Genomic DNA, 27,316 nt, shown 5'->3' with positions numbered 1-27,316 from the left:
GAAAATCTTCCTAGGGTAGGCCTGAAATTGGCATTTCCAACGGCAAATTTTTTGGCAGTGTGTCTCAATAACGATCGATATTGGGGTCACCATAAAGGTCTGGCGCATGAGTGCTGACTGATAAAGTTAGAATCATTCAGCAAAGGCCAATTTTAGGATCAAAATAATTTGGAATAATAATTTGGACCCATATAAATACAAATGTGCCGACTGGGACCGTCGGCCAGGATCAAACCGGAGTATAATTAACAGAAGTCTACTGTATTGGTTTTATGATGTAAGAACTGCTTTTATGATTAACTGCATCACAAGTTGGTTGGAAACAAAGCTTGAGGCAAAAGCATGCAAAAGTTACACTGGCGAGCTGTTTTCTTCTCGTAAAGAAATAAGGGATGTCACTTTTGCGAGTGCACCATGCAGTGAGGTAAAGCTCATGAAAATTATTGAACGTTCAGCAGGCAACGCAAAACTTCATTACCACATTCATAAGCATAAGCGAGCTGATATGAGCAGTTATATTCACAAATCATGGACATAATGTGATCACATTTCCTACAACAATCAGTTCAGATGCTCTTTGTTTCATGCATTTGAAGAGAACATAGCAGAAAAAGGGTGGGGAGCACTGGCACCATAATGAACGGCACATATTACATGGCATCAGTGCAGACCTGGAGGTGACAATCTGGTGATGGTTCAACGAGTGGGGACATTGAGGCAGCTGTGGATGTCATCCATTGTGCATGCCTTCCTGGAAACAGTAGCATTGGGTGTTGGATACTGGTCCACAGTCCCTGTTCGTTGTCAACCTTTGCCTTGCCATGGCGATTCACAAGCTTCCCAAGGATCATTTTCTTTTCTCTTAACTGCAGTCAAATCATGATATAACGAATTGCGCGGGATTGCCGAAAATTGTTCGTTATTCTGAAAGGTCTTATATCACGTGAAAGCCCCAAAATTAACCACTCCCCCCATCAACCCATCAGTTCATAAGTTGTCACCGTTTGAGCTATCCATGAAAACGTCGCTGTTGACTCTCGGCCCGCACTGCTGCTATTTTCCATAGATTCCGCCACCACGCACCACCGAAGCACCGTGAGTGACGCGCGCAAAGCAGGTGCTGACGCTGAGAAAACTACTGACAAAAAGGAAGCTCCATGTCGCTTCCAATGCGCAATGTTTCTTACTTATTTGTTTTCACATTTCTTACCATGTACACTGCAACTGTCTTGCTCGAGGCAGATGCCGCCCTAAAAGTGCAAAGTGTGACTGTGACATCCCCGCGAGTACAGAGATTACATTCCTCCGCGTACAGAGAGTATGGCCGCAGAAAAAAGGGCAAAAGAAGGAAGAGAAGCACCTCCGTTGCTAGGCTACACTAGCTTGGCGGAGCATGCACTCACAAAACCCGATGTGTCATTGCCTCGGGAATAGATTTTAAAAAAAATATTCTCACCAGCGGGGTTTTTTTTTTTTTTTCATACGCTGTCTCAGGTTTTTCGAATTCATGCACCATGGCGTCTACTAGCCGCGTGCGTCTAAATGTCGTACAAAAATCCCTCACGGGACCTGATCCTAGGTGCCTAGGGGCAGGATCGTTTAGGGAATATTGAGAAGGCCCGACAGTGACGCCGTGGCGTGTTCGTCCTCGGCGTGATTGTTCTCTGGACCACGCGTTGTTCATCATTGCTCATATGATTGTGCTTGCGTTGCTTGTGTGTTGGTTGTAGATTCTGTGTTACTTGGCGGAAAGCCGTGATCAGTGGTAGTGCGACTCGGTGAGCCCTGGCAGTACAGAATCTGCGTTGTGTGACCCGTGCTTCCTTGAGAACCCGGCGGTAGTGACAATTGAAATGTCGAAGTGGCCTAGCGCCTCGGCAGCAAAGTTCTGCGAACCGCAATGTGGCGTGACCGTGTCAGACTTTGCTTAACTGACATCGAGGGATGTGCGGCTCGCTACAAGTCATGTAAATGCGACTGCATCGACCGCCCACTGTTCAGCGCTGAATGTGTGTTTGGTGCACTCTGCTTGAAACGAGTGGTGCAGCCGTGCAGCGGGGGTGGTGGAGGAGCAGAGTGGCTTAGGTGCTCCATTTGCGTGTTCACAGACATGTGCTCCCATTTTGGTCTCATTAGCTGCTGCCGCAGGATTGTGGTGTGCTCTTTGCCAAGTACGAAGTTTACAGCATGTTCGCGTTTTTCCGTGCTATGTCATTTGCATGACGACCAAGTTGAAAATGAGGCATATGTCTGTGTTCTTTGCATTTGTGTTGTAAATTACTTTCTATTGTGGAATTGCTGGCAGTCTTATTACGTAAGGAGTACGAACGTAAACATATAAACATATTTCTGTGTGCCTGAAATTTTGTATTACCCATAATACCCTTTACGGCTGATAAGTGGGCTACACAGCCCGTGTGAATCGGCTACCTTTTGTTGTCACGCTCTTCCATGTGGTAGACTGATGCATGGTACACATTTATTTCTGTACTGTTGTAAAAACCATTTGTTTATTCACTGCTTCTTTGCCGCAATGCACTTTAGTTACGCGGTGAAGCATACTAAAAGTGGGGGGGGCCGCTATCACCCAGCATAGTATGTCCACTTAGGCGACCTGAGAGACAGCGGGTACGCAAGTGTATAATTAAAAAAACTCTTATTATGTCCAGTGACTGTGGCCCTTTTCTACTTTTAGTATGCTTCACCGCAGTACATTGCTTAGGCTTCACTGCGAAATATTAGTGTATTGTGTGAAAGATAATCCTAAAGAGCCTAATTATGCAAAGTTTCTTTTGTAGCTTGCTACACCGCAATACAGGGGTGTAAATAAGCATCGTGCAGTAAAGCATACTAAGAGTGGAAAGGGCACATAGGTTTACACTGTGCTCATTATTTTCAATTGTGATATAATTTGCAAGTGCATCTGTGCTCGTGGTAAGTTCATTGACAGTTCTTTGTAAATTACAAATTCATATTGCAGGGTAGCTTACTAAAACACATTCACCAATATGAAACGCATTATTCACCTTCAATCCAGGAGCACAATGCAGATTCATGCCCATGCTTTTGGTTGGACTGCACGTACTCTTTGAGAATTGATTCGTTGTTCATAAGTGCACTGGTACTTCTAAACTGGAGGGCTGAAGTTGATATGGAAGCACAATTTTTATTAAGGGGACAAGATGTTGCCAAGGCACTTGCAGCAGAGCATTTCTTTTTCTTCCAAGCACCTTTTCTACTAGAAGCTTCGCTAAAAGTGTTTCAAGCGTCTTTGAGCCAGCACATAGTGTATATAAAAATCAGACACTGATTGAGCTTGGGAACATCACCTATGCGCCCTGCAGTAAGCTGTGCACAGGAGAAGTTCATGCCTATCTATAGTAAAAAGATGTAGCACGACCAGACAAAATAAAAGAAGGGGGTGGGCTGCAGCAATACTAAGTGTTAAATGATGTTTTATCCTTTTCCTTGAGTTTTCTGTTTTTGCGCTTTTTATTATGGATCCTCCGCAGTAACCACGCGAGTGCCGAACTTGAGCTTGTTGGTTTTGTCTCATGGTTGTTACTAACGCAACAATGTGATAGCCAAACAAGGGCTTGGAGGCATCCAGTCACGTTGCTTGTCTCATGGTGTCGCTCCATGAGCACTGTTAGCCTCCAGACCAACTCGGAAGAGGTTTGTTACAAATGGTTATGAACTATATTGCCACCATGCCAACAGTGCTCTCAATGACAACTTTTGGAGAGTAGAATGCTTGCACCCAGCAAAGTTTAAGAATGAATCATTCAGGATGTGTAAAGTGGGCCTTTTGAAGCTGGCAGCATTGCTGAAGGGGCTTTGCCTGCCTGCCCTCTTTATGGATGCACAGCGATGATTTCCTCTTTCAGAGGGATGGTTTCAGAGGTCATTACATGGCAACAGTGTTGGGTGTTTGTAGCAGAGAAGGTTGTCTTTGCCCACTGTCAATAATCTGTTCCTTCTCCAGTGCCCCTGTGAAGGGCCTACTTTTTGGACACAATGTGCTGTCTATGCATGCAATTCTTAGCTTGTAAAGATGTCTATTACCCCTTGCCTCAAGCTGGTCCTTGCTGGTATCACCCAAGAAGGCATTGGGGAGTATGGCGGTGCACACTTACAAAACGCTGCTGATACCAGTGAAACCAGATTAATGGAGCTGCTCTTTTTGTTTTTTGCCCACTCCATCCTCGTCAGTTACAATGAGCAGTTCTTTGTCCGAACAGAAGGCATATGTAGTTGGTCGTGCATAGCCTGCAAGCTGACTTGTGTTATGACAGAGACCTGCCTGGGAACCTTAGCACAGTGTATGTATGCAAAAACCTTCTGATGTGTTGATGACTTCCTTCTCTTGTTTCACACTTTGCCTGATGAAGCCAGCAACAAGGTCAACCAGATGTTCAACAGGCTTCCCACTAGTTTTCCTAGCCTCTCCTTTACCAGGGTGCTGCTCGTAGATATCTGTTTTCTTGACCTTGCGCTGCACTTCAACCATGGCCACACCTGCTGAATCTATAGCATGCGATCAAAAAAAGTGCTGTACATCATGTTGCTCCAGACTCATGACATGTGCTACAAAGCCTTGAGGAACACCCTCATTTATTTATGCCCTCGTCGTACTGTACGAAGCTTTGCATGATAAGTGCAGTGATTAACATCTGCTAGTTTTTCAGTGTTATTCCTGTCCAGCTTGCTGAAAGCTACCCTGAATGTTTCAAAAGCAAAAGACCACTGCTGGACAAGAAGTGCATAAAACAAGGGTCACTATAACCACATATGTCACACAAAATGAAGAAGACCACTCAGTGTACAGGCGGTTTACTTCATATCCAACAAGCTTGGTTCTCGCTTCGCAAGCGGCTCAACTCAACTTGCCCCGAAGACACGGCCTGTGACAAACTATGTGCCAGATTCTGTGTCCCCTGCAAAGCTGAAGATGTGTACAAGATTCTGACACCCCGCAGCAGCTTCTACACTGGGCAAACAGGTCACTATAAAAACTACTGCCTTTACTGACATGCTAATAACATGAAAACGGGCAGAAATTTGGCTATTTGTTGGCCCCAACTGCAGGTGCAAGCCACTCTTCCACCAGATGTGTGTTGTTCGCAAGAACTGGAGCTATACAAATGCACATAAGGACAATGATGTTTGAAAGTGGTGTTTTTAGAGTTGAACAATATTCTGCACAAGCAGCGCTACCTGCAGCGCTGGTGCCTTATAGCCACAATCCATCACTGCGCCACCATGCAAAGGCGCTATATGTGAATTAACTTCTACTTATTATATTTATGGGGGCAATACAATGCAAGTACATATCATCCATATTGCGTGCAATATGGTTAAATGATGTCAACTATGATAGCCATTCCTAATCTGAAATGCAACAAAAGAGCAAAAATAGGCAACAAATTGTAATTCCGAAAGACAAAGACAACCAGTGCACAGGATAAGTGACAAACTTCCTTTTATTGAAAAAAAAATTACATGTGCGAATATGCCACCAGCAGTGGGCAGCAGACTTTCAAGCTTGGGTGACAGAGGTAAAACTTGGCAAAATGCTACACTCGCACTCAAATGTAAAACAGCCTTGGACACAGAAAAGACATTATAGTGTACAGAATGAAATGGCAACACTCCATCCAAGAACACTCTATGGCACCACATACTTGACATGGTGTAGAAGATCTTTACATGCCCTCCCTATAAACTAACTGAAACAAAAGCAAGAACATGAAAAGCATTCCTGAAAATGCAATATGCAGAGTCTGAAACCCAGAAAAAATAACCCAAGAAAGGTTTCACTAAGTGTTTCAATGATTACAATTGTCAATCTGTCTCGCCACTTCTTAATGAACCTGCACAGTTGAACAGGAAAGAAAGCCCAATAGCAGGCCCGCAGAAAATGTCACCGAATAAGTATACTTTGTTTACCAAGGATACCTCCGGTTTAGTTGTGGTCTGACTTTGCACAATAATTGTGTATAAGCTTTTCTTGTTTAGAATGGTTTAGCAGATAGGAAAGAAATGGCCATGAGAGGACCAGGTGTATGCACAGTCTACGCACAAAAATCCGCTGCTTTCTTACTTTTCTTTTCTCTACTACTATGGAGGGGATCAGAAATAACTTTTTTGTTTGTAAACAGAAAGGGCTGAAATTGGCACACACACTGCACATTGCAATAAAGAGACGAATCTAAAATTTCATTAGGATATCTTCATTAGTTTTTGTTTTATAAGAATTTATAAGTTCCTTGCTTGTGGAAAGCTGGGCACAGTAACAAAACACAATAGGGAGCTAGGAATACCTTGCATGTTTGCCCAAATGTCTAATTTACACCGACAGTGTTTGTCTTTTTTTTTTTTTAGTGCGCTAATAATTTTTTGCTCAACATAACATGCACACGACTGTGCTTCACTGCATGGAGCCATGTAGTTATTGTGAAATAGTTAAATAGTGAAAAGATGAACATTTCAAGACTAAGTACAGCACAGCTTGTGGATGGCAGCAAAACAAACTGGACCAAAATCGGTCTATAAGGCTGTAATATTTTGAATGATTGCTGTCGGGCATCTTCTTACATCTTTGCCTCTTTGTTTGGCGGGCTTTGTATGCCTTCTTCAGGTGTTCTTTATCCTTTTCTTGAACCCTCTGGAGTAGTGCATGACCACCATTTTCACTGCCAAACCAAGCCTAGTATCGCAGTGTGCACTTAAGAATGCTGTTGGCATCTTGGGCACAGAGTTATCAAAGAGTTCATCGCGGAAACCTGCACAATAATGAACTCAGTCACAAGGGGCTGAAATTTGTTCTTGGCCTTGCTGGCCCATCAAACTGAACTCCCGCTCAGTTGCGGACACTGCGCGAAGGGAGTTGCGAACGCTGCATGCCTGCGCTTCTGCAGTCACCACTGACACAGAACGCAGCTCTAGGCGCGTCTGAATCGTGCGACGTTCGGGCAGCGATTCGTCTGGTGAGCCTTGAGTGATGATACCGTATGTAGCGCGTCGACGGTTGGGGCTCACTCGCAGGCTGCGTGTCCCTGTCTCGCGATGCGTCGGAAACGGAACACCGCCTCTGCCGGCGATGGTGTGTGTTCGTTCGTTCGTTCGTTAGTCATTTTCATTATCGCAACTGTTTGCCCGCTTCTTATATTATGCAGCACGGTGCTGGTAGTACATGCATTTTACACGTCTTATCAGCTTTGCATTACTGTTCAAGACTTTTTTTCACTATGTGGCAAATGTGTTTTTTCAAAGAACACTAAATAACTGGCTACCTTAACCTATGCTTTTCAGTGACATGCACGGTAACATGCATACAATCAACACACGCACTCTAAAATAAACTTGGGCCTTACGTTTTAGCTTGTGGTGTCGGTGCCTCCGCCAATGCACCAGCATCAGTAAATCGTCAAGTTTCTACTAGTCCATTGCTTGTTGCTTCTGCTTGCTCATCGGCCGCGCTTGAACGAAATGGCGCTTAATTGCAGTTTGTTTTGAAGTGCTGCTTGGTCAACCTAGTTCATCAATCGCACAGAACACAATTGTCCTGGTGTAACACGTGAAGTTAACTTATGCGCAGTTCACATTGCCAGCAGTTCAAGGAAGAATTGCCATATTTTGCGTTCACCAACACACTCTCTCGCAAGAGAACGCATCAAACCATGTGCAGCGTTTGCGTTCGGCAGCATGTCTCTTGGAAGTCGCACGTAATCGTTCATGCGTGTTGAGGTAGTGATGCTTTCGATCGGGTCACGCGTGCTCATAGCAATGTAGCACAGGTTGCTTTCAGAGAGAACGCGTTGCGCGCATCAAGCAAAGTTTTTAAGGCGTAAGCCTTTAGTAGCTCATGAGTGTCAGGACGCAGTCCGTGGTGGTCGCAGGAAAGTGGTGATCACCGGCGAGGGGAGCAAGGAGACGAGGCGTCATGCCAGTAGCGCTGTGCGAGTGGCCGCGTGGGAGAGTGCGGACATGCGCGTGTGGACATCGGCGACAAACCTTGCAGGCATATGGCTGTGATTGCATCCCATGCTCGCGGCCATGGCGGCATCTGTTCGCAGAACAGTTCAGACAACAGTAACAGAAGCACTCATAGATAGGCTTTCGCCTATCGCAGTTTAGCTCAGCAAAGTGCCCATAGATTTTTGATCCCAGCCCTAAAGAAGTTTGGCGATAAGGATGGCCAGGCTTGAGGCATTCATATTCTTCGTGGGAACTGAGCACGTCCACCTCTTCACGCTTAAATTGGATGGCCGTGAGTGTGTCGTTCAAATGTCCTGCACGAGAATTATCACTGCAGCGGCAAAATGCGTTGACATTTGAGTCTACATTTTAATAACTTTTCGTGAAATAGGTTTGCGCTCCAGCAGCTTGACAGTGGCATGTCTGTCGGTTGTTCCAAGTGCATAGTTACTGAAAAGTGGCTTGATGAACTTCGTAGTTATGAGATGCAAAAGCCTTCTGCGGTGAACGGTATCTGTGTTGCCGGATTGCAGAAGTGGTAGTCCCACGAGGAGTTCGACACTCCTTTCCGCGCAAACCTTGAGTGGTTTTGAGAATGATTTTCTATGCGGAAGCACACTGTCGACAAATTTCCTGAGGCATATCAGAAGTTTCATGAGTTCTTGGCTTGGATACATGAGCCCCCCGCGATCTTGATGTGCGATAAGGCCAAGGAGGGGAGTGTTTGCTTTGGTTCCTTGCAGCATTGCAACGCATTCGGCGCAGGGGATGTTTTCGCTTGCCGCTCTCATAATGAATCCTCCAACCATCGCCACGCTGGCGACATCTGGATTCGACGCACATGGCCTGTCTGAGAGGCACTGTTCTTTTAGCCTATTCACCGCCGCGTCTAAAACCTTTTCTGCAGTACTCATGGTCTTTGTTGGAGTCTGGCATACTGGTAGAAGCTGTGTCGACGAAAACGATGTCGAGCTTCTCACATTGCTTTGGGCAGAGGAGGCAACGATGCCGGTCTCAAGCATCTTTTCTGTTCCGCACACTGTGCTTTTTACATCCAGGGCATTGTTGTAGCCAGAGCTGCGGCGTAGAAATCCAAACATGGTCTCTATGGGGTCACTTGAAAACTTGCGCGTAAGCACAAACTTAAATTACTTGTGAGAAAGAAGGAACCGAATAGATTCCACTTATGACATTGTTGTAAAGACGAGCGCATGGTGCGTTTCCTTGCTCGGGAAGGTTTCCGCGCAGCTTTTAGTTTTCAGCTGCTTAGTGTAAGAAAGGAACTCGCCCTCAAGCCAATGCAGCCTTGTGTCATCAATTTCAGAAAACTGACGAGCATCTTCGTCATTGCGATGGATGTGCTGCTGAAGATTGCTCACATCCATGCATGTGAACCACTTGTGAAAGGCTTCCATGAACTGAACAGTCGGCCCCACAGATGCAAATTCAAAATCGCAGCTGTGACCTGCCTGACCCCGGAGGTATTTGAGTGCTGCAGTTACTGCGGGAGAAAATAACTGCACGGCCGTCTTCACACTCATTTTTTTAATATTCGATGGAAAAACATGCTTTCTTGTAAGGAACCTGATCGGCCACACTGTTGATTGTCTCTGCATCTTGTAGAGCATTTTGATGTACTTTGATGAAATTTCCTTGTTTTCACCAAATTCCTTGGCCAGGAATTGAGACCTGATGTTCTTTATAACGTGGCTCTGATCGAATGTGAAAAATATATCCATTGATGGATCTGCCTGATGCGGTGCCCGTGTTTTTGCTTCTCCGCCACTCAGAATTTTCATAGCAGTTACATTGATCTTGTGATTGTCGGTGACAACTCTGATGATGTCAAAACCAATGCTGACAGTTTTGATGACGACGAGACGAACGACATTGGCGAGCTGGTCTCCAGTGCAACCTTTGGTGAAGAAATAACCAACAGGGATCTTATATCTTGCTTGCCGGCCACAAAGCAGAAAACACAGCAGTGAATTCGCCAGATGTTCACCTTCAGCTTCAGGAGCAAGGTACTCGAGGTCAGGGCCTAGGTCGACATCACCAATGAACGCATCCCTTTGCTTGTGGTAGAGCAGCTTTTAATTCTCATCTCGTCAACAACGAGGCTACATACTTTTGACTGTGGTGTGTCCAGATTCTCAAGCTCCGCTTCCAGGCGGGAGCGGAGCAGCTCGCTGAAACCAACTTCGCCGGACGTAGTACCGAAGTATTTTTATAGTGTTGTTCTGCAAGGTAGCTTGAGAAGCTCTTCGCACCTCATGTATTCATAGGCTTTTGTGGAGAGGTGTCGCATTACGATGCCATGCCTGATTGTTACTTCCGACCAGCGTGGTATTTTCTTTTTACAATTTTTTACTTGGTTGAGGAGCAGCACTACATTTAACGTCCCCTCCTCGGCGTCAGCCACAACTTCCAGAAATGCAGAGATGTAGCACTCTTCTTTCAAGTTTTGAAGTTCTTTGTAGGCGTCTACAGTTCTGTGCAGTTTATCATTTCCTGCTCGCAGCGCACATTCTTTTTGTCGCCATCGCTTTCTTTCTACAAACTCGCTTGACGTTGAGCTCCATTTTGTTTGCATCTTGAATGAGCGCAAAGCCTTTGTTGGTTGCCTTTCCTTCTTAGATGCAAACTTCATTGAATCTGTTAGAGTGCTATGGTCTTCTGTTTGTGCATCATTGTCCTCCCCTGCAGCAGGCTCCGAAAAATGCGCTCCATTGTTTTCTGAGTTAACTTGCAAGCCACCAGATGGCAAGGAACCAATCGGAATAGTGCAGCCGGGGCCCCGATTAGGCGCCTAGTCCTCGTTTAGTGTATTTTTACTGGCTGCCACGCCAAACAAAAGTTGCTCATAGCGGGTTGTTCTTGGTTTCGCTGGACAAGTTCCAAACTGCAGCCGGGAACAGCTATTGGGCAAATTTCTGTGGCAGTTCCAGAAGGGTCCTTGTTGAAGTTTGTCTCGGCTGACTGTTCATTGTGTGGCTGCGAGCAAAGTGCCCTGCTTTCAGAAGGCAGCATGCAGCCAAGCGCGCCTGTGGGCGACGAATCTCGCTTGCGTTTTTCTGCTATGGCACACCTGGCGTCTGGCTCTCACGAAAAGCGCTCGCTAAACAAGCTGGGGACCGCTCCGGCCTTAAATCGACGTCACATTTTGCAGCTTTCTCTGAAATCGCACTCCCAAAAGTGCAAACTTCAAACTACCGAACAGTTTGAAGTTAGTGTGGGCATCCAGTTCTCCCTAGGAATAGCCTCAAGTCATCTTTCACGCAAACTGCTGTCGACCAGTATTTCATGAAACGATACACCGGGACATCGGCATTGAGTGCTTCACTTACATTGCGGTACTCAGCAGTAAGGCATGGCGCACTACACAAAAGTGTTGCGGTGAAGTTATTGAAGTCGCACATATACACATTCATTCATCCCAACTTTACAAAGAACCTTGCATCCCATTGCTAAAACTAAGAGTGCGAAAAGCGGGCAGAGATGCAGCTGAACATAATTGCACAGTATTAAGCTCCACCTCACCTCGCTTATTGCGCCCTTAGTACGAATAATATTAAACATCTACTCTGCATTTTAGTTCGTGGAATTCTGGCAGACCATGCTCTGTTAAGTTCACAGCACTACGCGATAAATGTCGTAAAGCCCACAATAAAAGTAAATCACATGAAGTCACGGATGGCGCACCAGCGCTGAGCACAATTGAAATCTGCGCTGCCCCATTACAAGGACTCATGAACAGTCGTGAGCAAACACCACCTTAAGCATTATATTACGTAACGTAAGTCGTGGCGAAGAACACGTACAATACCTCCCCCTACGACGCTCATCAAGTAAAGGTGCATGTGCGATGTGATGACGCTGCTGCACAGCGACGGTTTGCAAATTGCATTGCCGAGGCGCTACGCTGCTTCAATATTCCGATCGTCAGCACCACTGAATTCTTCAGAAATATGGGTCTCGCACCACCAGAGTTCACAGAGTCCAGAAGCCGACATGCCACACCCCTACTACTGCACAACTTTTCGCCAACAAATACTGAACCCACTGCAGAGACATCATACGACCAGCAGTTGGCGTGGGCCGAAGATTCAAAGTGCCACAAACCAACTTTGGCGCCATATCATAGCGCCTTCTCAAAAGTCCCTAAACGGTAGCTGATAAAAGGTAGCTGATTCACATGGGCTGTGTAGTCCACTTATCAGCCGTAAAGGGTATTGTGGGTAATTCAAAATTTCAGGCACACAGAAATATTTTTCTATGTTTACGTTCATACTCCTTGCGTAATAAGACTGCCAGCAATTCCTCAATAGAAAGTAGTTTACAACACAAACGCGAAGAACACAGACATATGCTTCGTTTTCAACTCGGCCGTCATGCAAATGACATAGCACGGAAAAACGTGAACATGCTGTGTGTTAGCATCGTAAACTTCATAATTGGCAAGGAGCACACCACAATCCCGCGGCAGCCGCTAATGAGACTAAAACGGGAGCACGTGTCTGTGAACGCGCCAATGGAGCACCTAAGCCACTCTGCTCCTCCACCACCCCCGCTGCGCGGCTGCACCACTCGTTTCAAGCACAGCACACACATTCAGCGCTGAACAGTGGGCGGTCGAAGCAGTCGCATTTACATGACTTGTAGCGAGCAGCACAGAGTTGAATGTTTGTATCCTGCTTCTAGTCCATTTGTTTTGGCTGCTTGGTAGAACTTGTTACCCAAAACTTTGCTCTTTTTCCACTGGCAGGTTGCGGCATCAACAAGCTCGCAAGGGCAGTCTGGAGGCGCCGATGAAGGAATGGCGACCGAACTGGCGGCGCTCATGCGGTCGGAGGATGTGCAGTTTTACCTGTCACAAGGGGTTCCTGCAGAGACATTGCGTGCTGCATTAATAAAGCACATGCGCAGCCAGGGCCGCGGTTTCGCAAGCCGTGACGAACTTCTGCAAGTTCTTGGGCAGCTGCTTGCCTTACCAAGGTAAATTTGGGGCAGATGGAAGCCAGGGGCAATTTTTCGCAGTATGGTATGCCCACATAACTAAAGCTCACTTAGTTTATACATCTGTTGGAAATGTGTGCAATGTGTTGGAAAGATGAGCTATGGTTAAGTTGTTAACATTGGTCACTTAATGACTCCATATGCATCTGTTAAATACTTTGTCTTTGAAATTCAGTCTGTTTTAAGATCATCTTAAACACTGCAATTTGTTGGGCAAAAATGGCATGCAGGAAAGTAATCAAAGTTTCTTAATGATACATAACAGCCTGTTTTTAGTGGCAGGGCCGCAGAACCCTTTCAAAGGTTTTATCTGTGGTCTATACACAGGGAACTTGCACTGTCGTGTAGTCACACTACCTTTATGATGTATTGTGTGCATTGTTTATGAATTGCATAGCACAGTTAAAGCGTTGCTTTCGTGAGAATATTCAGGCACTAGCAGAAGTCTGTTCCATTGTCGACCACTGATAGCTGAAGTGTGATTGCTGTGGGTGCATGAGCAGATGTGTTTCACGTGTCACAGAGCAACAGAAGTTTACTTTTATCTATCATAAACGCATTTTGCCATAATGCACACTGAAATGGCGTGTTAGCATCAGCGTAAAATCACTCGGGTATAAAGTGCATGCAATTTATCGTTTACCATATCAACCGGTCTATTGAGCAAGTTCACTGGAAAGATGAGGCTATGGAAATGAGAGTATCCATGCAGCACTCGGGGACGTCAATTCTGCTCTTGGTTGTTATCGCGAGAGTTGAGCAGACACTTCTTGGAATGGCTACATTTGCTCACGCACTCGAAAAAGCCACTTGAGTGTGGGTGTAAACTGCCTGAGTTCCAGAGTTCATCAGATTAGATAGATGGTACGAACGTCACTGTTGCTGAGCAGCTTTTGCGGAGCCGCCTTTGCTGTGCACTGGTTGTCTTCTGTGATTGTTACAGCTCTCGGCAACCAATTGCACTTCTATTGATGCAACTGCAGTCAAAACCCAATATAACGAATCACGCAGGACCACCAAAAATCATTCGTTATTTTGAAATATCGTTGTAATGAAAAATGTGCAGTTATAAACCAGTGGCGAAACCTAGGAATGAAAATGACGTACCTTGGCAGTATCATAAGAAGCCAACCCTGACACCAAGGACAACATACAGGGAAATTACTTGTACTTAATAAATGAAATAAAGAAATGATAAATTAATGGAAATGAAAGTGGATGAATAAACAAAAACAGTTGTTTTTTCATCCACCTTCATGCCACACCATAAGGCCAGGTTCTCCGCCATTCAGTTTCGTGATCTAGGAAACCCTGTCCTCTCCTCACCCTTGGATTTTGAAGCTCCCCTCTCCGCTCCATGGTGACCCATTCTCCTCTTTACTAATCGCCATCTAGTGCTTAGTAGTTAGTGAGCAGTGCTAGCGGCGCCTGCAAACTGGGACTTGGATCACGATCAGCTGTGCTCAATGGCTATCCTAGCACAGCAGAAGCCGATGATAAAGCAAATCGTGATTTGAGCTTGCAGATAGCATATAAAGGGATCATACGTGCATCACCCTTTCCTGCAGTGCCTCCAAGTCTGCGTGAAGCACTTCACAATACGACTTGGTCGCGTTTGCTTTGTCATTGTTGCCCCATGCGATAGCGGCTCCGTATGCGCTGTCATCCTCTGTCATGCAAATGCTAGCTGTGAAGAGATCAGATTCACATCACATGTCACGTGACTGATTCGTCCATTATGACGCCTGTTGTGCGAATCCAGCTTTATCAGCATCACCGAAGAGACTATATGGAAAAGTCGTCCATTCGCATATGCAAATTTTTTATATTTTTGTTTGGGTTGGTGCCCATTGGGGGTACAGATTATATGCAGTGGTGAGTTATATGCATCTGGTCATGCAAATTAGCATGCAGTCGTGAAGTCAGAGTCCGAATTACAGTGCAGTCCACTTATAACGATATCGAGAAAGACGAAAAATATGATCGTTATAACCGATGATCGCTATATCTGGACTGCAGTTATTAAAAAAAAAAATTTTAATAAAGAACGGGACACACCTTTGCAGCTCCGAACTCGAATTCACTACTTGCTCTAAAGAATAGATGATGTAGAAAGTGGGCTGTGAAAAACAAACTTTATTTCTAGCGCCAATGACCGTGTCACGGGTTAGGCGCGCTGAAATAGTCCGAAATCTGCACTTGCTTTTGCGGCAGCTTCAGCTTCACAACCGCGGTGTGCATGGATTCCAGCGGCTGCGCGAACACTGGCGGCAATCCTTTAGCATGCACAAAATCAATTAAGGAGTCGATCGACGACAGTGCACTTTGCGTGGACATCGAGGTCAGGTTCAAGGAGCCACTGTCAATCTCGTTGTCACTGTCACTGCTGCTGTCGCCACCGTCGCACAAATTTGCCGTCTGTCAAGACAGCAGATCTTCGACGATCGCCTCGTCAGTGACCTCATTGCAGAACGAGGCAGCACTGTCTGCAGTCAAAATCTCCTCCTTCAACGCACCACCTGTGTCACCAGTAGGAACAAGCTCCCAGTGCTCGGTTATGTCAGCGGCTTCCACCGTGTTGGTCTCAGTGGGTTGGGGAAGTTCGTCCTTATGCACAAAGCCCGCCTTTTTAAAGCAATTGGTGATGAACCACTGGTAAAGCGCCTCTTCAACATCGGCATACAAAGGGTCTCTAACCCTTTTCCACTGATCGGCATGGCCGCTGATAGCTCCTGCCTTCACAATCGTGGTGCTCCCAGTTTTCAAGATGGTTGATATTGTAACTGGGCGAGCTCATACTTCTTCACAAGGGCACTCACCTTGAAGCTGCATTGAGAGTCCTGCAAAATATCCACCTTCGTGTCAAGCGACACAACTTTGCGCTTTGTCGGCGCCATCTTTGAACTGGGTTGAACCGTTGGTTGCACGCTGCTTCGGTGGCATCAGCCTGCTATCGCAAGAGAAAGATGCGTGGGGCGGGCGCTACCACGCCACTTTGCTTGTCACTTTTTTTTTTCTTTCTCTCTCTTTCGGAGTGACTGTGGCCGATGCGCATGAAGCAGCTAGCGCCATCTTGTGGCGCGCTGCGCCTACTCAGGTACTCTCCGGTGCACTGTCGGGGCGGGACGTGCTGCACGGTAATGGCGGCAGATACGAACTTACGTATGTAAACGTCGCCTCGTCTCGACGTCATTCGTTTCAGGGAACTAAGCAATGCAAATGTTACGCTTATTTGGCACGGAAAACGCCATCCAGATGGCAAAATTTTGATTGTTATATCCGATACGCGGTGAATAACCTATCGTTATAAATGGTTTTTTTCCCCATAGACCTAATGCATAAAATGATACTCTCATGCCGACCTATCGTTATATGTGGTATCGTTATAAGTGGACTGCACTGTATTGCATGGCATGCTGCAAGGTAATCGAAATTTTGATTGTCCCTTGTACGTTGTTTGTGAGGCCAGTCACTGTGCAGCAGAGCTGTACAAATAGTAAAACATATCTCAGTTATTGTTGTCTGAATTATTGGTTGGCGACTGTATTGGCGAGACATTTTATATTTACTTAGTTATATCCATGTTCATTATACAGTCACCGACCGTTTATTCAGACCTCACGGGGACTGCGGAAATGTCTGAATAAACAGGTGTCTGAAAAAGCAGACTAAAAAAAAAAAATGAAATCCTTTATTTCCACGCACTTATTCGGGCTCGGCAGTAGGCTTGAAGAAATCGTGAATGCGCCGTTGCACGCTGTTCCGTTTACGTGCAATCAGATAAGCCTGATTCTCAGAGAGAGTCATACGGTCACTATAGGCGGCTGAAAGCACAGTCACTGCTTGTGCATGCGACGGCAGCGTAGCACATTGTGCGTCATCTTCCAACTCGGGGAGTCATCGTCCAGCGGTGCAACAGAAACTTGACGAATGATCTCGCCGTCATCGAGTTCTGCGCATGTCAGTACAGCAGCGTGAGCACCTGTGAAACTGTCAAATGAGATGGTGTCCGGAACCACTGCACAGGTCTTGGCAGAACACTTTCAGCGTCAGTAGGGTGCACGTCAGAAGGCGACAAATGCTAGGCCTCCTGGCACCCGCTTGCCGGCATTCCCCAGCGCAGTCTGCGCGGGCACTGTCGGTGCCATTAGACACTTAACACTATGTTTTCGTATGCCACGTTGCATCACCACAACCTCGACACAGCACACAAAGCAAACATTACCACGCCGTCACGCCGATACCAGTCGCACAAACGAAAAACGTGGCCTACTCGCAGCGTCGTGCACGAAGAAACAAACAAATCAGCTGCTGGATTGTCTTGACATGGCTTACTAAGCTGAGACCCACGAACCAGGCAGAAATGATGGTGATGAGCGGGGATTTGCAGTAGCGCCACTTCGTGGGGCAGAAGGAGGCTCCGTTCAAAACAAAAATGGCGTTCAGCCAGTCGAACCATGCACCGGTCAGAGTCTGTGCATGGGGCTTTCGATCGAGTTGGCTCAAGGAGTGTCCAAAAAATCAGACGAGAGGTTGCAAGGTGTCCGAACTTTCGGCAGTTGTTATACATTATGGTCTATGGGGAGAATGGCGGTGCAGTGAAGCAGTCTGAATAATCGAGCATGTCCGAATTTTTGGAGTCAGAAAAATCAGTCAGTGACTGTATTGAGGCTTGACTGTAATGAACTTAAGATGTGTCGTGCCAGTAGGAGCTTATAATTGATATATGCATATCACAGATATTGGATATAACGTGATTCAGTCGTAATGCAACAAGTCACTGTTTCATCACTGGGGACCAGTTGGGTTGGCAGTGAAGGCTAGTCAAATGTTAAAATTTCCACTATTGTCATCTTTCTGTATACACTAACAGAATACACGGGACAATGTCTTGTTCTTGTTTTGATGTGCCATGTCTCACACAGCTTTGTTGAATTGTGCAGGGCCTCTGCTGACCAGACTCCACAGCCATCCACTGCAAGTGGTGTCACGATCACCAAGCTGGCTACCAACCCTCACCTGGAAAGCGTAGTTTCCAGTAAGTGACTGACATTTTCCTAATACAGTCGAACCCGGCTATATCGAACTCGCAGAAAAATCGCCTATCAGTTCGATATAGAGCATAATTCGATATAAGCCTGCTAAATAATTGGATGTCATAAACGCACGTACCATTTATACAATCACTTTATTGATGAAACCAGCTTAGTTTCGCATGAAATAGTCCTGCATTTTCTTCTGCTTGGGCAACTTCACTGCCTGCAACGCACGCACCTCTCCACATTGTCTAAGGAGTCGGAGCAGCTGAGGCCGTAACTTTCCGCATTCGCGCAGAAGCACCGGACTAGTGCGAGCGCACCAATCACTTCGGAGGATGTGAGCCACGGACCGTCGTTTCTCTCCTCATTGTGCCCACTTTCACTTGTGCTCGCTACAATGTCGGCAATGTAGTCTTCGTTTTCGGGCTCTCCTGTGGTCGCAACACCATCATTTGTACTCACAAACTCATCCACCGTTGATTCAACAACAACTTCCGGAAATTCTGACAACTCGCTCCAAACTTGAGCAACAGCGGCAACGGCTTCGTCTCATTCATCAGAATTTACACACATCACCGAGCACGCGGAAGCCGGCACAGCTAAAGCAATTTCGGATGAACCACTCGTACACAGCCCTGTATACCGTATTTACACTATTGTAAGTCGACCCCCCCATATCGCTTGACCGGAAAAAAAAAAAAAAAACCAGAGGGCGCATTCGATAACGAAAATTTATTAGTAGCTGACATGGTCACTGGACTACTCGTCTTCATTAGTGCTGCCATCGTCATCGTTGCTGCGGTCCCACAGCGCGTCGTGGTCCAGCGAAATTTCAAATTTGGCAAACGACCGCACCAGGACATCTTGCAGAACAGCAGCCCACGCCAAATGCACCCAACCACACGCAGCCGTCAGGGAGGCTCTTTTGACAGGTCCGGTCGGCGTAATTTCGCATTCTTCTGCCGCCAGCCACTCGTACTCACGGCGGAGCAGAACCTTAAAATTAAGGCGAAGGTCCGGGCTTGTTTCATGACCACGTCACACTTCACTGGCAGGGACCGATCACGCATTTCAGCGACGCTGCCGCAAGCTTAGCCTACAGGTCCGGAAAGCGTCCAGACTTCGGCACGTCGGAAATTTCTCACTTGCCGTCACAGGGTGAAAATTTCGCTTCGCTGCAGTCGCCGCTCTCGCACCACCCGTTTAGAAACATCGAAATTGCGGCCCGCTGCGCAGTGATTTGTTTCTTCGGCGTAAAGGATGGCAGCCCTCTTGAACGCTGCTGTGAACGAGTGCCGAAAGATTAGTGAGCCTGCAGCACTCATGATGACTGGGGAAGCATAGAAGTAGCACGTAGCCTGCAGTCAAGTGGAACCGTTGTCAGATGGGAAGAGGACTTGGCACCTTTGAAGGCACCGCGTCCATGAGCGTACATATACTCATCAACCCATCATCGTCCAATACATTGAGTCAAGTGGAGCGCGTCAAAAAGTTGGTCAAACCAATGCCAATGCCTTTAAACAGAGAAAGAGAAACCCGCGAACGGTGTCTGCTCTTCCATGAACTACCGATACTCCCCGCAAGCGCCGCCGTTCTAAGGGTGCCGCCGCAAATGGGAATAGCGGCGCTTCCGTCAACTATCGACACCCCCCATGAGTGTTGCATGCACTGTAAGACTCTCAAAAATGTTGAAAAACCCTTCCGAAAAGCGAACAAACATGCGGGATAGCGAAAAGATACGGGTAGGACCATAGAGCAAACATAAAATTGTAACTACGTTGTAGCTCTCGTTGGTATCGCTTTTTTTTGGCGGGGCCATGTTTTGGTTTCGATTGTAAGTGGACCCCCCAACTTCAGACTTTCAAATTTTAAAGAAAGGGGTCGACTTACAGTCGTGTAAATACGGTACGCATCCGGCGCCACGGGCACTGGGTCGCGAGTTTGGCCACTGTGGCACTAATCTCCCCCTTATTCTTCAAGATCGTGCTCAGAGTGCTCCTCGGAATCTTGCACGCTACGGGGACATCCGACTTCTCACCGCGTTTGACCCGATTTATTATTTTGAGCTTCACGACGGAAGACGAATTCTGCCGCTCCATCATGGCAAAATTGCGGGAGAAGGCCCACAAGGCACACACACAATGAACCAGAAAAGCAGCGAGACAACTCGCACTTTCGCCACCTTGTACGGCGAGGGCACAATAGCCTCTGATTGGCTGTCTGAGCAAGTGCTGCGGGTGGGCCAGGATCATTTTTTGCAGGGGGGTGTCGACAGCTCGCTCGACGCAGCGCGGTCACGGTAGGGAGAGTGGTTGGATGGAGCCGCGTCGCCAGGTTTGCCCGCCACCGCAAAGGAAAGCAAACTTCAGGGGGCACTTTTCCGCTGCTTAACGTTCTATATATCGGGATTCGCTGCTATTTTTGTTCGATGTAAGCGTAATTTTTGCTATATATGCTCATTGTAACTGTACCTTGCCCAGAAATTGTTTGATATATAGAATAATTAATGAATAAAGGAAAGGTCAGACATCTACCTGTTCTTAGCAACTGCTACAAAGGGAACCCATACGGGTTCCTCGAAAGAAAGGCCTCATAGTTGAAGAAAAATTTAGAATGCACAAAATGTGGCACAGTGGTAGAATAATAGTAGGAAATTCCTGAAATACCGTTTTCAAAATATAGATTTTTTTGAGATTCTTTAGTCTAAAACCAGTTTCCCCCCCTTAACGAACCGCGCTACAACGGACTATCGGCTACAGCAGGCAAAATTAGCGGCAATTTTTTTCAGATTGTAACTATACCTTGCCCAGAAATTGTTCGATATATAGAATAATTCTATGCAAACGGGTTCGATATAGTCGGGTTTGGCTGTACAGTCGAACCCGACTATATCGAACCCATTTACATTGAATTATTCTATGACGTAGTAGTTCTGCGGAAACCCGCAAGGTGGAGAGAAGCAATGAATAAAGGAATGATCAGAATCCACCAGTTCGTAGCAACTGCTACAAGGGAACCGATACGAGTTCCTCGAAAGAAAGGCCTCATAGTTGAAGAAAAATTCGTCCTCATCCGAGACTTCATCCCGGATGTGATCCATGATGTGCCGTCGCGACGATTCAATCTTTTTTTTTCTTCTAAATTCTTTGACCTTTCAATATTATTTCTCGAGTTGCGTCGCACTGTATGTTTATCGGTGTTCTCAGCGTTCAATTTCCCGCTGCTCCTTTTTTGTAATCCAGTGCATTAATTCATAACACAAGCATGACCATATGCCATGCTTTTTTTAAATGTGCTTCTTACCGCTGCCTTTCCACTCCACTGAACTTGCGAGTATCTATAGCATCGACAAGTTCATAGGCCAAACCGTCATGACATTAGTCGGGCAGCAGACTCGGGCGAGCGTCTCAGTGCGCGTTTTCAGAACATCGCAGACCGGGCGACGTAGCAGAAATCTTCTACGCGTCTGTGCTTCCTGCATACCCGAGTTGTACCCGATGACTGTTTGCCGGTTTTATGTTTCGCGAGCCAAGCTTCACGCAGCTTCTTGTCCTGCGGCTACGTGTGAATAAGACTGACACCGGCCTCCGTTACGTGCGTCCGGCCCTGCGGAACCGAGCTGTAGCCTACCATGTTGCACGCCTTCAAAGGCAGCCACTACCTATTGTAGTGCTTTGAAGCGTTGTAAAGGAGACACTCGAAGCGGGAAAATTTCGCCACTAAATGAGGACCGCAGCGTACGAGGGAATTTAAACTCGTTTTCAGCTCGCTTCGGCGCGCCTGAAGCAGCCGACGCGGCCGCTATGTCCACGCGATCCCTCCTAGCACGTCACGCCGACGGTGGCGCCAGCTTTTCCAGTGGTGGAGCTCGAGGCCAATATTGAAAGAAAGCTTGAAAAAAAACGGCACCAAAGGCCATCAGTAGGGACTAGGTATAATTCATAGCCGTTTGCCGTTGCCGGTCGACGACATAGCGTGCACTGCTAATGCGTTCACTTAAAAGGATTGCATGTTTTCAGGCCCTCAATTCCCCACCAGCTCTGTCCCGACGCAACTTCACCGCAGATCTCTCAAGCCACAGTCAGTTTAGTAGTGAGACCATAATCCTGATTGCTCCGCACCAGCTGCGCAGTAACACTCCATGTATTACACTAAAAAATGCCGAGAAGATTGTTCACTGCTGCACATCCGACGACAATGTATGGAATAGCGGGCTTCATGGCCGAGGCAGTTGCACTATCGGCAGTTGGATCTTCGAAACACGGAATCTTTCGCTCCGTGGCCGTCGTAGATGCAATCTTGTCGAGCGTAGCTTTCTCATGTGCGCTTACCTTTTCCGCTTCCTCTTCAGTTATAACAGCCGTGTTCAATTCTTACGCGAATGTAACCGGCATGTGGATATGTGTGATCTGACAAAGCAGTTGAGGCATCGACATTCGGCAGCGGTACGACTTCAGCGGCGAGCTGCCGGGTATCCTGTGCCGACTGCAATGATGGAATCGATTTCGGAAGTTTATTGCGCCTCGTACGTTTCTGCCCGTAACAATTTACAGAACGAAACTTTGTTCGACCTCGAACATATCCAGAGTCGCAGTCACGAGACTAAGACAAAATGGTGGCTGTTTTCGTCGTTTGAGCGTTTGTGGTCCTTGGAGCCCATCATGACTTGCCATCTTGGTCACATGCTCAAACTGACCAATAATAGCGTTCACCACGAATGTCTTTTTCTGTTGTTGTTTTTTTTTTTTTTTTTTTTTCGTGACCGCAGCGCGAGAAAAGTTGCTGACCGACAAATAAAGAAAGCCAGTAACGTGAGCTTTCAAATGATACCAAAATGGCACGGGCAGAGCGCGTACCGTATTTACACGATTGTAAGTCGGCCTTTTTTTTTTTTTTTTTAAGTTGAAAATCTGAGGGGGGGGGGGGTCGACTTACAATCGAAACCAAAACATGACACCGCCAAAGAAGCGAGACCAACGAGATATCAGGGGAGCTACAACGTAGTTACAATTTTATGTTTTCTGTATGGCCCTACCCGTAGTTTTCGCTATTCCTCACGTTTGGTCGCTTTTCGAAAGGGTTTTTCAACATTTTTCAGAGTTTTACAGCACCATGTACTGCGCACACAACACTTATGGGGGGTGTCGATGGTCAATGGAAGAGCAGACGGCGCTCATGTGTTTCTATTTCCCTGTAGCTCATAGTTTGACGCGTTCGACTCGACTGCCGGCTACGTGCTGCTTCCGTGCTTCCTCAGTATCATGAGTGCTCCAGGCCCACTAAACATTCGGCCCTCATTCACAGCAGAGTTCAAGAGGGCTGCCATCCTTTACGCCGAAGAAACAAATCACTGCGCAGCGGGCCACAAGTTCGATGTTTCTGAACGGGTGGTGCAAGAGTGGTGACTGCAGCGAAGCAAAATTTTCACCTGTGACGGCAAGCGAAGAATTTCCCATAGACAGAAGTCTGGACGCTTTCCGGAGCTGTAGGCCAAGCTTGCAGGGTACGTTGCTGAAATGCATGATTGGTCCCTGCCTGTGAAGTGCGACATGGTCATGAAACAAGCCCGAATCTTCGCCTTTTAAGGACCTGCTCTGCCGTGATTACAACTAGTGGCTGGTGGCAGAAGACCGCGAACTTATGCCAACCGGACCTGTCAAAAGAACCTCCCTGACGGCTGCGTGTGGTTGGGTGCGGTCGTTTGCCAAATGTGGAATTTCGCTGGATGATGACACGCTGTGGAACCATACTAGTGATGACGATGGCAGCACTAGTGAGGAAGATGGCACAAGTGGAGTCGAGTAGTCCAGTGACCATGCCAGCTACTAATAAATTTTCGTTCTGGAATGCGCCCTCGGGTATGCTCTTTTTTTCTTTTTTTCTTGTCGCGCGATATGGGGTTGTCGACTTATATTCGAGTGGACTTACAATCGTATAAATACGGTAATTGTAGAGTTATACGCGACAAAAATCGGCCGCAATTTGTCCGCAATTTAAAGGCCAACGCTTGCGGACTCGCATCTTTAGGCCACAATAACGAAATAATTATGTGGTATTTTGTAACCAAATTTCGGAGATAGGCGCGGAAACGCGTCAGGATCGCAGAAAATAAAAGTTGAAAATTAAAATTTTGGGCTGATTTTCGGTGCCAAAGACTAGGGTCGAACTTCGTTGCATTAATTAAATAGCTAGAATAAACTAAGGTCGAAATATGGTCCATTATATACAAAAGTTTGCTGTATGTAGGTCCATTGTAACAAGCATAGAATAATTAATTTGGTTGAATAATGTTCGATTTATTGACCCTTCAAAGGTCAATTTTTTTTTTTGCCATATGCAATCATCCAGGGTCATTTTTTATTGGAGATTTAATATCTTGCCTGACCCGTTTCAAAAAACATTTGCTGCAATTTTTTTAGAATAGCCCTAAAGGGAAAACAAAAATTTCCCATAGGTAAACATGCATTATTTATTTATGAGAACAGATGGGCTAGCATAAATACAAGAAGAAAAAATTGGCTGACGATTACGCTTCTTGTTAATGCATTCTTTGAGAGCAGCTGCTGCCGTATTTCAACAACAGGCAACCGCATACAGAACACGTAGTGCCGAACGGAGGCAGTTCTGCGTTTCAGATTGGGCAGCACACACCGCGATCCACCGCTATCGAGCCGGCGCTCCGGCGAAGCACCATTGTACCATATTATAGTGGGTCACTGCAGCGGAGAGGGGGGCAGGGAGATTAGCAATTACTGTTTAATGTTTCTTCTGAGGTGGGACGAGGAAACGGGTGGAGAACAGGGGTATTGAGTAGAGGTCACACACTCATTCACTTATAGGCGGCCCTCAATGTGGCCGCACAAGGTGGGGGTGGGAAGTAGAACTAAAGGGACAAAACTGTCTTTCGAGGGACCGCGATGGCACCGCGCCAGGTAAGGGGAGGTATAGGGCAAAAGTGGAGGCGGGAGGACAGCCAGGCGCAAGCACTGCCAGAGGCAACAAATGCCACTGAGGAATGCGCCCTGCAAACGGGGAAGCAAGAGACACCGCTGAGAGCCATACAGCCACGCGACGCGGGGACGGAGGAGCGGAGAACTGTGGATCACGCGTGAGGCTGCAAGGAGCGCCAGCCATCGGCACCGCGGCAGTGCCGCAACAGTGGGAGAAGGGACGGCGAGGGCACAGTGGACGGTAACAGCGAGAGTCACTGCAACGGCACTGCGCGGAGGAAGGGGGCGAGAGGATAAGCGAGAACATGTGATCCGGCTTTGGAGAACAAGGGGAGAGCAAGACTTGTGCCGTGCGCATGAGATGGCAGCAAAAGCGCGCGGTGCTAGAGCAGTCTGCGGATGATGACCTTGGTTACGGCGAGGGACGACGGCGCCACGAAATGCAGCAACGGGTGCCAAAGAGGTGCGCTCTAAAACTAAATACCCTGGAATATACCGTATTTACTTGCTTAATGATCGCACTTGCGTAATGATCGCACCCCTGAATTTTGTCGTCGAAATTCGATTTTTTTTTTTAGTTACCCGTGTAATGATCACACCCCGAACTTGCTGCAGCGATATGTCGTGTGCCAAGTCTAGCTACTAATGATGGCGCTTACCATCTGTCGAATGCTACGCGAACGACTCTTCAAGACAAACCAAGCGGTCTGCACGCACCAAACGTTCTTAAATAGATGCCCCATCTCATTACTTTCATCACTTTCAGCACTTCCAAAAAGAGGTACAACCAAACTTGCCTTTATTATAAAGGTTGTGATCAACAACAACAAAAAAAGGTGCCTTTCGAGTCTTTTCATCTGCACTCGTGGGCACGCAACAAATCGCGAGCGGCAACAATAGTAGCCACGTTTACACTGATACGTTAGAAGTGTACCCTATTCATATGCCGACGCTTGTAACACAGCTAAGATATTCGCCCACCCTTAGCGGAAACGTGCCATATTAGGATAGTAGTGAAGACAGATGCCGCAGTTTCCGCAGCATGCCGGCCATGTGTTTCTATGTCACTGGCAGCTAAGCGCGCCCATCTCTTTCTGTCCCCTCAAAGAGGACGGGGCTATGCTATTGCCACAAACTTGCCGATATTAATGATAATATTCATTACTGATAAGGAAGCAACTGTTTCAGTGCACGTAATGTACTCACGAGAAGAAGAAAAAATTGCGTTTGGCGCGTTCAGCTTGCTCCGCCGGCCGCCATTTTTGTTTTGATGTGCCGCACTACATACAGCGGCAGCCGCCTATTTGTTGACCTGTTGTCATCCTGCAGCAAACACGGGATGAAAAAATATATATTTTTTTTTGCGCGGGAAACTTAACTGGCCTGTTGATCGCACCCCTGAATTTGCATCAATTTTTTTTTACAAAAAAGTGCAATCATTATGCGAGTAAATACAGTAGTTCAGTTCGCCACATGAGCAATAGTCTGCATCGAAGGAACCTCCACTCGACTTGCCTGCAGAAGAGCAACCTGCGTGCATGTCCTTAGCATAATCGAACTGTGTACATGAGCCCACGCAAGTATACTCTATTGTTTTGCTATGCGCCCATCAGAAAAAACAAATGAGTAAGAAGCTTGCAGTAAACCTTTGTTCCATTGCCGACGAGGGCCAATCAGTTTTCGCGAGCCTCAAGAAAAGAAATGCAGGCATGACAGCATCTTTCATGTACAGAAGCATCGTTTGTATATACCGTCTGTGAACAGATGTAATCACACCCCTGTGAGCAATAAACGAGCGAGTACCTAGTGGTAACACTTTGAGGTATTAGAAACATGATAGACAACAGTTTTTGCAACCGTGACAAACAGAAACAGTTTGTGAGACGAAACCAAAACTAACTGCCATACCTACAATCGTGTGTATATTGCGAGTGGTCGCCGACGCGCCGGTGTAAACAAGCCGTGGAATTAAATCCAAGAGATTACAGAGAGAAAAAAAATTCCTGTGTTCACACAGGGTGGCAGCACTTGATGGGCAACAGTGTTGAAAAATTGCCGCATCTTTCAAACATACCGACAGTGTCGTAAATATACCGCACTGACCATTTGTGACTTGTTTGTGGCACCGTATATATACATCTTTCAACGTCTTTGACCCTCAAAGGGATAAGCTGTGTTCACATGACAGGACGAATTGCCTACATCAGTCTACAGACGAGTGTGACATGGCTGAGCTGCAAGTAGTGCCGCAAGCAGCTTGTCACCAGCTTCCCTTTGTGCGATGGGATCCGGCGCCGCTGTGCCATGCTATGCTCAACCACAGATTGAACC

General features: G+C 46.7%; 1 protein-coding gene across 5 annotated transcripts in view; it reads left to right on the top strand.

Annotated features, from left to right (window-relative positions):
- LOC142584976 (putative inhibitor of apoptosis) overlaps nucleotides 1-27,316 on the top strand; it is a 63,588-nt gene that overhangs the window by 26,135 nt on the left and 10,137 nt on the right. For all 5 annotated transcript variants that reach the window (XM_075695375.1, XM_075695373.1, XM_075695376.1 and 2 more), the window contains 2 exons: nucleotides 12,746-12,975; nucleotides 17,940-18,034. In XM_075695375.1, coding sequence (XP_075551490.1) covers nucleotides 12,746-12,975; nucleotides 17,940-18,034 — 325 coding nt within the window. The remainder of the gene's footprint in view (nucleotides 1-12,745; nucleotides 12,976-17,939; nucleotides 18,035-27,316) is intronic.

Source organism: Dermacentor variabilis, chromosome 6 (assembly GCF_050947875.1).
Source record: "Dermacentor variabilis isolate Ectoservices chromosome 6, ASM5094787v1, whole genome shotgun sequence".
In the NCBI taxonomy this organism is placed as follows: domain Eukaryota; kingdom Metazoa; phylum Arthropoda; class Arachnida; order Ixodida; family Ixodidae; genus Dermacentor; species Dermacentor variabilis.
The sequence above is the reverse complement of the archived record's forward strand: the minus strand, read 5'-3'. Positions and strand labels throughout refer to the sequence as shown.